General features: G+C 41.1%; 2 protein-coding genes across 3 annotated transcripts; one reads left to right on the top strand and one right to left on the bottom strand.

The window, feature by feature from the left end:
• Positions 1 to 3,315: 3,315 nt before the first annotated feature.
• On the bottom strand, positions 3,316 to 5,098 carry LOC120356786 (farnesyl pyrophosphate synthase-like; the record flags this gene model as incomplete). Its single annotated transcript, XM_039445732.1, has 5 exons — positions 3,316 to 4,038; positions 4,108 to 4,320; positions 4,411 to 4,578; positions 4,673 to 4,876; positions 4,946 to 5,098. Coding segments are annotated over 5 exons (939 nt in total), but the record flags the coding sequence as incomplete, so codon positions are not given.
• Positions 5,099 to 6,935: 1,837 nt separating this feature from the next.
• Positions 6,936 to 10,398, top strand: LOC120356959 (farnesyl pyrophosphate synthase-like). Of its 2 annotated transcripts, XM_039445966.1 has the most exons (5): positions 6,936 to 7,324; positions 7,394 to 7,597; positions 7,692 to 7,859; positions 7,950 to 8,162; positions 8,232 to 10,398. In XM_039445966.1, exons 2-5 carry the CDS (start codon positions 7,412 to 7,414, stop codon positions 8,430 to 8,432), a joined length of 768 nt encoding a protein of 255 aa, XP_039301900.1. In that variant the 5' UTR covers positions 6,936 to 7,324; positions 7,394 to 7,411; the 3' UTR covers positions 8,433 to 10,398. The 2 variants fall into 2 exon arrangements, with proteins under 2 accessions (XP_039301900.1, XP_039301899.1); XM_039445965.1 differs by having other exon boundaries at positions 7,950 to 10,398.
• The last annotated feature ends 1,817 nt before the right edge of the window (positions 10,399 to 12,215 follow it).

Here is a 12,215-nt window from a genome sequence, read left to right as displayed (position 1 = left end):
CAAATGAGATTTAGATGAGACAATCGACTATATTTTCTCTTCGCCTTAACGAGAAAATATATCTTTTTTTTTTTTTTTTTTTTAAGGTCAGGAAATACATTACTGCATTTCCGCGCCATGTGGGGACATGGCGCGGGGTATGTGGGGCTCCCTCCCCAAATAGGGAAGGTATACCCACTAAAACCTGACCGTTTCCGGCGTCTGGGCTTAGGACGGAAAACGGGATCGGCCTAAGCATGCACCGTGATCCGTCCTAACCCAAACGGGTCTTCGCTCAAGAGCAGAGACCCCCCTCCGGAGTTAGCAGCCGAGACCCGACCGAAGTCGAGCCCCAGCCGCCCGAACCGGGATGCCGGGTGTGCGCCGGACCCCCTTGGGAGAGGGCCCTAGGTACGCACTCCCGCACCCCCAGCCCCAGACGGGTCAGCCGGACAAGTACCCCGCCGCTAATTCCGTCCGAGGCTTACCTCCTCAACAGTGGAGAGGGTAGGGCCCTCTGTCCGGTCTGGCCGGCGCTGTGAGGGTCCCCCCTCCCACTGTTCCTTCCCGGCTCCAGCTCAAACCCTCGGTGAGGGGATCGTTGAGCCCCGCCGGCGTCACGGCCACGACCTGACGTCGTCGCCGCGAAACCGGCGATAACCAGCGGGCAGGAAGGGCGACGAAGTCACCCCCTTTCTACCCTTTCCTTCCCACAGGGGGAGGGTGGAGAGGGAGGAGGGCTCACTGATGTTGTTGTAGGTATACTCTCCTCCGTCTCCCCCAACGAGAAAATATACCTGGTTCAACGCCCCGACTTCCGCAAGTCGTTTGCTCATCTATTGGATACTCAATCTCTTGCGAAATGCTTTCCTCTGAGGGAGGGATAATCTCGCTTACAAGTTGGGATACAGGAGGGGTTTCTCTGCTCCGTTCATGCCTTGTTCTGTGTTTTATGAAATCCAGGATCTCTCTCAGAGTTTCAGTCAAGATTTTGCCAGATGTTCCCTGCCGAAGGGATGCATACCTCGAGGATCCGAACGAAAACAATCGCTGGCAAAAGTCCCGCGCAGTGTCTCGCGAGCGCGGACCTAACCTCCATTTCTCGAGCTCGCGACTTTTCCCTATCCCTATGCTTTTTCTTATAGGGGGGGGGGGATAGTTTGAGTGACTCCTATGACGATGAGAATGCTTTTCCTTTGGCATCCTGTGCCTAGAAGTTTTAAATCTATTAAATAGAACTGAAAACTTGATGCTTGTACTGTTGATGTTGCGCAACAGAAACAGAACGAAGTTAGTGCCAGGAGCGGCGCTGGTATCGATACATGGCGCAAGATTACGAGACACGTGACCTCTCTGCCTTTCTTGAAATTTTTAGGCAGATCTAAAACTATTAAGCGTAGGGCATGCAGAGACATAACTACATTATATTATCCATCCGGACAAGACAGCCTAGGCATGATCATCATATATAGAGGATGTCAGGTAACTACCGTCCCTGGTTTCGTGGATTGATAGATCAAGTAAAACTGAGCAGAAAAGTACTTTATTATTTTTTAATATTTGCCATAGTTAACGAAATAAAAATTAATAAAGTCTGCGAATAAGCACGTATCACCGCGCGCAAGAACCGCCCGCCGGTCGCTGAGACGTAGGCAGCCGCGGCTGTAGGCGCGGCGCGGTGCGGTGATGAGGGAAAAGCAGCAGTAGCTGCGGCCTGCAAGTGGCAAGGAGGAAGAAGGTTGCCCCGGCTGCCTACGTCTCAGCGACCGGTGGGCGGTTCTTGCGCGGTGATACGCGCTTATTCGCAGACTTTATTAATTTTTATATCGTTAACTATGGCAAACATTAAAAAATGATAAAGGATTTTTCTGCTCAGTTTAACTTGATCTATCAATCCACGAAACCAGGGGCGGTAATTACCTGACAACCTGTATAGGATAAAATTAAAGACAACAGGTTTATTTATTTAGATTTACTTATTAAATAACTTAACTTTATGCTAATTTTATCTTTACATTGTTGCGCCACAGTCGTGCTCATTTTTTACGATTTTTGGAACAACATGAATGTAGCATAACATTGTGGTTGCACGAAGTTGCTGAATAATTAATATCGAGCGTGCTTTATTGCCCGCGCGTCGTCTGATTGTCTTTTATGCGAGTGCGTGTTGCTATGACAATGGTCCGCAGTCTCGTGAAAAATGTTTAAAAAAAGAAATACCCGAGTAAACGTCTCTTCCACCAATTAATTAAACCTGAATCTTTTTTCTGCCTTTTCATTCTTATTCAACGTACCATTGCTTTATCAATTTTAATGCTTATTTTGTCATATTTATTTTTAGTTATTGTACGAGAAACTTATTGCAAATTTTAAAGTATTATAAATGTCTGATAGATAACATTTTCTAGTTAATATTTATTACATAAAAGCTTTACTACCGAAATTTTTCTTTAGTACTTTTTAAGAGAAATACAATCCGAAAACAAAGTGATACTATAGCGTTGATGATCTTTTTCTTTATATTAAGATAACTGTACCCTATTGCATAGTCTAGTAACCAATATGGCCTACTTTCTGTTTCCAAATAATTACATGATGAACTGAACAAATAATAGTAACATATCTGTACACCGCGACTTTGATTTTGTCTCTAGGGAAATTTTCCAAACTGAGAAGTCACCATTTTCTACATATTCGCAGTTCATGTTTTATGTAACGACTAGAGCTTATTGGTCGTTATGTTAATCATAAACTGTAAGTATGTAGAAAGATAGCGATATTCTCAGTTTGTAAAATTTCCCCAAGGACAGAATCAAAGTCGCTGGGTGTACACTGTCAAGATAATTTGTTTGCGACAGTTGACTGCTCGGTTTATAGAAGTGATAGAATTTCCTTGATTATGTTTTTCATGATCTAATATTTTGTAGCAATAAGAAATGGTTTTTTTTCTTTGAATCTGGCTATCAATTTTTATTTTTAGATTCTACAAAAATTTAGAAAAAAATTGCAAAGGCGATTTAGATAGGCCATATAGAATACAATTACCTTACTATGTGCCTGTAAAGTTGTTTTTTATTTTTCTATATTTCGGAAACAATTGAAAATGATGAAAAAAACGCAAAATACGTACTCTATCAATTTGAAGGATTATTCTTTAAACACTTTAAAGGAGGCCGGGGAGAGCGATAGAGCAACCTTTCAAAATAATTGAATACGTATTTCACAGTTTTTCTAGTTTAAACCGTTCTGAAATATAAACGATAGGAACATATTTTATACACTTTATAGGACATATATAAACATATATAGCGGTGGAAAAAAAAAATTTGTGATATAAACATACAATTATAAATTTTTCTTAAAGAGTTCTTAAAATAATTTTTAAAATACCAACGTACATAAATTTCGAAACAGTTAACAAGTCATTTCAAATTTTTAATATCTTTATCAAACTTATAATTAGTAGAGAAAGAAGACAGAAAAATATAAAATTACCTGTGCAATCACGTAAGAAATGAGTAATATGTAAAAGCATATTGCACGGAAACGTTCACCATCAGTTTTTTCAAAAGGCCATAAGCCAAGAAATCTTAACAGAATTTCGTTCAATTTATAATACTGATTGTTGAACGTATACATGTATTCTCTTACAATGATCGAGAAGCAAATAAGAAACGAATCTGCAAAGTAGATTTTCAAGAACTGAAACTTTATGCTTATTTTTCTTCGTAATTTATTTGATATATCAGTCATTTTGCTTATATTTTCCATAAGTATCTATATTGTATATGTATATATAAAATATACATTGATAAAATATTAACATATTTTTCTCTTTCTTTAATATACACGATTGTTTTATGATCTTCTGCGATAAAGTATGTTTAATATGTCCAAGAAAAAACAATGCGGGAGCCCACATGACATTTCCTGTATACGTTCACGTAATAGATTAAATGCCTGTTCTGTGTACGATATACATACTTTATGTAAATCTAAATCGTTAAACAGTTGTTTCACGCATTTAACCTTTTCCGGATCCGAAAATCCGTAACACTGCTGCGTAAAGAAAGAAAAGAATTTATATAACAGAGTGATGAAATAGTGCATTAAACCAATGGTACTCACTTCTAAAATTTCACGCTGTTCCGGAGTCGCGCGTTGAAGAGCCATTACGATAAACCACGTACATTTTCCTTGCTGTATATCAGTGCTATCTTTGCCAATGGCTTCTGAATCTCCAAAGAAATCCAAAAAGTCATCTTGGACTTGGAATAAATGTCCAATTTCCAATAAAATCGTTTCTGCTTGCTTAAACTTTTCTGGGTCTTTTATTCCAGCCTACAACAACGATGTCGAAAATTTTTTACTTATTTTTGATGTTTTTTCGAGAAGCTATTTTTGATTGGGAAAAATTTAAATTTTTCTTACTAAATTCATTGCTAGGAATACTGGACAAACAAATGAATAATACGACGTTTTGTTCCTGACAATACACTTGTATTGATCCATTGTGAATAAGTTCAGATTTAGCTTCTTGCTAAAATTTTTAGACAACTGTAGATCTAATATTTGGCCATCTAATGTTTTTAATATGATCTGTTGAAATATTTTTATACATAAATGCTTGGTCAGAGGAAAAAAATAGTTATCATAACCTATGCATAATCGGAAAAGAGATATTCTCACTCACATTATGGAATGTTTCTAGTAGATTAACATAGCAGGTTTTCCCTTTGAAATACTTTTGTAGTATATAATATACAGAATTTTTCAATTTTAGAGCATCAGTTATTACCGACAACCCTACATTATCGTTTAGATACCAACATGGTTGTCCTCGACGAAGTACTGATTTGTCTTGAATATCGTCAATCATGAGACCAGCAGCTTGCATCTGTGTTTTTAAAGAATGTTTAAAATCGTATCAGATTAGAACGTACATACGTTTCACTAAATTACACACCAGTTCCCCACACCATGCTAAAATCCGTGCTAGACGAATATTTTCTTTTGTAACTTGTTCATTTGCCAATAACTGATATGCATGTATTAGTATTAATGCTCTAAATTGTTTTCCTCCTGGCACATTATATTCTAATACCTGTAATAGAAATGTTTAATAGAATGTGTACTCTTATAGCAAAAAACTTTATAGTGATGTTACAATTTGCTCACAGAGTCACGTGTAATTTACGATGTCACTGCGAGGCTACTGTGAGTTATCAAAACATAACTGGTTCGTCGTATAAGTGCTATACGCGTAAGGTTGTGCACGGCACGAGTTCGTACATGATCGAACAAGTCCAGCTCAAGCACGGGCACATACACTCTTGCGTTCACACATACACGCGCGCATCGATGCCCTACCATCCCGCCACTGGGACTCGCGGAGGGACTCGCGGAGGGACCCACCGCTCGCTATTCGTGGATGACCAAGCGGTGCGAAGACATGAACCACGGAAGAGTGTATATTCGGCTGCTCGAGCGAACCAGCAATCAATCGATTTCTCACGTTGGAGACGAGATCATCATTCCATACATAGCAATACGAATTATCATCATTCCGTACATAGCAATACAAATTATTAATTGTGCAACAACTCGACTCAGCGTATAAAAGTATCAACGAAATAGTGGTAGTATCGCATAAATTTGTACGACTCAGGGCTACGGCTCCAAGGCATTGTCGTGGATTGCAGGAAAGCATCGCAATAAAGACCTCACATACGAGGTGTGTTCAAAAAGTATCGCGAATTTTGAATTTTCGCGGGTTACGTATATTCGAATTTCGATCTTTTTGTGGCGTTATGTTGGTACTCATGTCTCTCACTTATGCCGACAAGCTCGGCCATTTTGAATGTTCACTTAATTGTTGACAGCTGCTTTGCTTGCACGTGTTTTGGATCGTCTTCGATTTTTACCTATTCAAAAAAATGGATCAAAGAACCTGTATCAAATTTTGTGTGAAAAACGAAATTAAGTGCGCGGATGCATTCCGAATGTTGACTGTGGCATACGGAGAAGCTACCTTGGACCGAAGCAACGTTTATCGGTGGTACAAAATGTTCTCAGAAGGCCGAGAAGATGTGAACGACGAAGAGCGTGCCGGACGCCCGAGCACTTCAACAACAGACGAAAAAATTAATGAAGTGGAGAAAATGGTATTGGCCAATCGTCGAATCACCGTTAGAGAAGTTGCTGAGGACCTAAACATATCGATTGGCTCGTGCCATTCGATTTTTATCAATGATTTGGGTATGAGATGGGTCGCCGCGAAATTCGTACCAAAATTGCTCAATTGCGACCAAAAACAGCATCGCATGAACATTGCTAATGAGATGTTGGACTCTGTCCGCGACGACCCAAATTTGCTCCAGAGGGTCATAACTGGTGACGAATCGTGGGTTTATGGTTATGACGTGGAAACCAAAGCTCAATCATCTCAATGGAAGCTGCCGCACGAACCAAGACCGAAAAAAGCGCGCCAAGTTCGGTCGAATGTGAAAGTTTTCTGACAGTTTTCTTCGATTGCAGGGGCGTGGTGCATCATGAGTTCTTGCCACAGGGTAGAACGATCAATAAGGAATATTACCTGCAAGTTATGCGCAATTTGCGCGAAGCAATCCGCCAGAAACGCCCGGATTTGTGGAAGAACAAAAATTGGCTTTTGCACCACGATAACGCCCCTGCTCACACATCGTTGCTTGTGCGCGACTTTTTGGCCAAAAACAACACACTAATGATGCCGCAGCCACCGTATTCCCCAGATCTGGCCCCCTGTGACTTTTTCTTGTTCCCTAAACTGAAGAGGCCCATGAAAGGACGACGTTACGCTACGCTTGACGAGATAAAGACGGCATCGAAGGAGGAGCTGAACAAGATAAAAAAAAATGATTTTTTGAAGTGCTTCGAAGATTGGAAAAACCGTTGGCACAAGTGTATAATATCTCATGGGGATTACTTTGAAGGGGACAAAATAGATATTCATGAATAAATAAATAATTTTTGAAAAAACACAAAATTCGCGATACTTTTTGAACACACCTCGTATAGCACTTATACGACGAACCAGTTATGTTTTGATAACTCACAGTAGCCTCGCAGTGACATCGTAAATTACACGTGACTCTGTGAGCAAATTGTAACATCACTATAAAGTTTTTTGCTATAAGAGTACACATTCTATTAAACATTTCTATTACAGGTATTAGAATATAATGTGCCAGGAGGAAAACAATTTAGAGCATTAATTTTAATACATGCATATCAGTTATTGGCAAATGAACAACCCACAAAAGAAAATATTCGTCTAGCACGGATTTTAGCATGGTGTGGGGAACTGGTGTGTAATTTAGTGAAACGTATGTACGTTCTAATCTGATACGATTTTAAACATTCTTTAAAAACACAGATTCAAGCTGCTGGTCTCATGATTGACGATATTCAAGACAAATCAGTACTTCATCGAGGACAACCATGTTGGTATCTAAACGATAATGTAGGGTTGTCGGTAATAACTGATGCTCTAAAATTGAAAAATTCTGTATATTATATACTACAAAAGTATTTCAAAGGGAAAACCTGCTATGTTAATCTACTAGAAACATTCCATAATGTGAGTGAGAATATCTCTTTTCCGATTATGCATAGGTTATGATAACTATTTTTTTCCTCTGACCAAGCATTTATGTATAAAAATATTTCAACAGATCATATTAAAAACATTAGATGGCCAAATATTAGATCTACAGTTGTCTAAAAATTTTAGCAAGAAGCTAAATCTGAACTTATTCACAATGGATCAATACAAGTGTATTGTCAGGAACAAAACGTCGTATTATTCATTTGTTTGTCCAGTATTCCTAGCAATGAATTTAGTAAGAAAAATTTAAATTTTTCCCAATCAAAAATAGCTTCTCGAAAAAACATCAAAAATAAGTAAAAAATTTTCGACATCGTTGTTGTAGGCTGGAATAAAAGACCCAGAAAAGTTTAAGCAAGCAGAAACGATTTTATTGGAAATTGGACATTTATTCCAAGTCCAAGGTGACTTTTTGGATTTCTTTGGAGATTCAGAAGCCATTGGCAAAGATAGCACTGATATACAGCAAGGAAAATGTACGTGGTTTATCGTAATGGCTCTTCAACGCGCGACTCCGGAACAGCGTGAAATTTTAGAAGTGAGTACCATTGGTTTAATGCACTATTTCATCACTCTGTTATATAAATTCTTTTCTTTCTTTACGCAGGAGTGTTACGGATTTTCGGATCCGGAAAAGGTTAAATGCGTGAAACAACTGTTTAACGATTTAGATTTACATAAAGTATGTATATCGTACACAGAACAGGCATTTAATCTATTACGTGAACGTATACAGGAAATGTCATGTGGGCTCCCGCATTGTTTTTTCTTGGACATATTAAACATACTTTATCGCAGAAGATCATAAAACAATCGTGTATATTAAAGAAAGAGAAAAATATGTTAATATTTTATCAATGTATATTTTATATATACATATACAATATAGATACTTATGGAGGATAGCATCCGAGCATGCATGCAAAATTTCAAATTCTACATTCTTTTTTCTTTAAAAAACTCGATATCAATTTATATAAATTTCTGCGGCGCTCTGGTGGGATCACCATAGATTGATAGACTGAGTCAAAGATAAAGCCTAAATATCTGCACTTTTGTGAGGGTAAAAGTTGAGATTTAGAGTAATTAATAAAGAGTCCCAGCGAGGATAACAATTCAATTGAGGCGTCTAGATTATCTAGACAGTCTTTTTTTGAAGAGCCTGTAATCAGAAGATCATCCAAATAGATGACTGAACAGTATCCTTTTGCCTTTAGATGGGCAACTACTGGACGTAGAATTTTTGTGAAAATGAAAGGGGCTGTAAATAAGCTAAAAGGGAGAAATGTAAATTCGTAAGTTCTTCTTCGCTATTGGAAGCGGAGAAAATGACGATATTTTTGAGCTACAGAGACTAGCAGATAAGCGTCTTCTAGATTAAAACTCATCCAGGAATCCTGGATCATAAGTTAGACTACTGTACGCCAGTCTTCTAGCTAAAACTGCTGTGGACAAAGGAAGGTATTGGTATTGAGGTTCTTAAGGTTCAGTATAAACCTCATCCCTCCTGACGATTTTTTGATTAAGAAACTCTTTGATTAAGAAAAAATTGGACAAAAATTGATTTTCAGATAAAGATGTAGCCACTATAGCTCCTTTATCTACTAGTCGCAAAATTTCCTTGTCGCATAATTCCGCCATAGCGGATGAGAAGTTGGGTTCCTGCAAATATGCGCGGGGAGGTAGGGGGTAAGCAAACGGAATGTGCAAACGGTAACCCTCAATAGCTCAAAGAACCTTGGAGTCCTTTGTTATTTCCTTCCATTTATGAAGGAACAAAGACAGACGTCCTGCCGACCTTACTTGTACTAGCAGCGCGTTCGGGATCTGGAACGACGAACTCGGCTGTGGCTCGTTGGTTGCTTCGCCCATGTCTGGCAAACCGAAGATGAGATCCGTTGCACAGGGACCTTGTAGTTTAACGGCTTCTGCTGAGAAGCGTGTTGCCGTATTGGTTAATTACTAGCCTTAACTATCTTTGGCTGGGCAAAGGTAGACTTCGATATCAGCCGCCCTGTTTTCTCGCTTGAACTGCCTTCAAGTCTTCTGCGAAATTAGCTCCAAACAGCCAGTCGTCGACCTTGGATGAATCCGCTGCCGATTTACCGACAAAAGTCAGACAAGGTTTTATATACGCCTGTCTGGCTAGGAATAGACGAAACTGTAAATCCGCTATAAGGTGAAGTCCCTCTGTTAACTTTGAAATAATATTTTTCAATTAGTCGTTTTGGGGGGTAGGTTAGCTTGATGTAGTTTCAGAAGGTCGGTTATACCAAAGCGTTCTGAAACTAAATGCGTTCAAGCAGGCCCCTAGCTGAATTTGCCTGTTGAATTGAAACTTGTCTCTTTTTAGAAGAGACTGTTGCTTGCCGATGACTGCCTTCAGTTCATTGTTGATTTTTGGCGGGCCTAGACTCAGAAGGTCGCCCTTGAGCTCATATTTTGACAGCATATATTGGCGCAGCTCTTCTTTCAGCCTTAACAAAGTCTCAGATCTTGTAGACGCAAGAATGATAGGATCCCATTTTGAGTTGTCTGTCGAGCCTTGCTCTTCGCCAAACAATTTGTTAACCAGAGAGGTTATCTCACCTTCCTCCAGGTTGGCTTCCTCCTGAGGCTCCTCCGAGATGAAAAATACAACTCTGTGACCGTTAGGCACATTAGTTACCTGAGTTTCTAGTAAGAAAAAAAAAGAGCAAATGAGATTTAGATGAGACAATCGACTATATTTTCTCTTCGCCTTAACGAGAAAATATACCTTTTTTTTTTTTTTTTTTTTAAGGTCAGGAAATACATTACTGCATTTCCGCGCCATGTGGGGACATGGCGCGGGGTATGTGGGGCTCCCTCCCCAAATAGGGAAGGTATACCCACTAAAACCTGACCGTTTCCGGCGTCTGGGCTTAGGACGGAAAACGGGATCGGCCTAAGCATGCACCGTGATCCGTCCTAACCCAAACGGGTCTTCGCTCAAGAGCAGAGACCCCCCTCCGGAGTTAGCAGCCGAGACCCGACCGAAGTCGAGCCCCAGCCGCCCGAACCGGGATGCCGGGTGTGCGCCGGACCCCCTTGGGAGAGGGCCCTAGGTACGCACTCCCGCACCCCCAGCCCCAGACGGGTCAGCCGGGCAAGTACCCCGCCGCTAATTCCGTCCGAGGCTTACCTCCTCAACAGTGGAGAGGGTAGGGCCCTCTGTCCGGTCTGGCCGGCGCTGTGAGGGTCCCCCCTCCCACTGTTCCTTCCCGGCTCCAGCTCAAACCCTCGGTGAGGGGATCGTTGAGCCCCGCCGGCGTCACGGCCACGACCTGACGTCGTCGCCGCGAAACCGGCGATAACCAGCGGGCAGGAAGGGCGACGAAGTCACCCCCTTTCTACCCTTTCCTTCCCACAGGGGGAGGGTGGAGAGGGAGGAGGGCTCACTGATGTTGTTGTAGGTATACTCTCCTCCGTCTCCCCCAACGAGAAAATATACCTGGTTCAACGCCCCGACTTCCGCAAGTCGTTTGCTCATCTATTGGATACTCAATCTCTTGCGAAATGCTTTCCTCTGAGGGAGGGATAATCTCGCTTACAAGTTGGGATACAGGAGGGGTTTCTCTGCTCCGTTCATGCCTTGTTCTGTGTTTTATGAAATCCAGGATCTCTCTCAGAGTTTCAGTCAAGATTTTGCCAGATGTTCCCTGCCGAAGGGATGCATACCTCGAGGATCCGAACGAAAACAATCGCTGGCAAAAGTCCCGCGCAGTGTCTCGCGAGCGCGGACCTAACCTCCATTTCTCGAGCTCGCGACTTTTCCCTATCCCTATGCTTTTTCTTATAGGGGGGGGGGATAGTTTGAGTGACTCCTATGACGATGAGAATGCTTTTCCTTTGGCATCCTGTGCCTAGAAGTTTTAAATCTATTAAATAGAACTGAAAACTTGATGCTTGTACTGTTGATGTTGCGCAACAGAAACAGAACGAAGTTAGTGCCAGGAGCGGCGCTGGTATCGATACATGGCGCAAGATTACGAGACACGTGACCTCTCTGCCTTTCTTGAAATTTTTAGGCAGATCTAAAACTATTAAGCGTAGGGCATGCAGAGACATAACTACATTATATTATCCATCCGGACAAGACAGCCTAGGCATGATCATCATATATAGAGGATGTCAGGTAACTACCGTCCCTGGTTTCGTGGATTGATAGATCAAGTAAAACTGAGCAGAAAAGTACTTTATTATTTTTTAATATTTGCCATAGTTAACGAAATAAAAATTAATAAAGTCTGCGAATAAGCACGTATCACCGCGCGCAAGAACCGCCCGCCGGTCGCTGAGACGTAGGCAGCCGCGGCTGTAGGCGCGGCGCGGTGCGGTGATGAGGGAAAAGCAGCAGTAGCTGCGGCCTGCAAGTGGCAAGGAGGAAGAAGGTTGCCCCGGCTGCCTACGTCTCAGCGACCGGTGGGCGGTTCTTGCGCGGTGATACGCGCTTATTCGCAGACTTTATTAATTTTTATATCGTTAACTATGGCAAACATTAAAAAATGATAAAGGATTTTTCTGCTCAGTTTTACTTGATCTATCAATCCACGAAACCAGGGGCGGTAAT

Source organism: Solenopsis invicta, chromosome 2 (genome assembly GCF_016802725.1).
Source record: "Solenopsis invicta isolate M01_SB chromosome 2, UNIL_Sinv_3.0, whole genome shotgun sequence".
NCBI lineage: Eukaryota > Metazoa > Arthropoda > Insecta > Hymenoptera > Formicidae > Solenopsis > Solenopsis invicta.
Note: the sequence above shows the minus strand (reverse complement) of the source record. Positions and strands in the feature narration are given on the sequence as shown.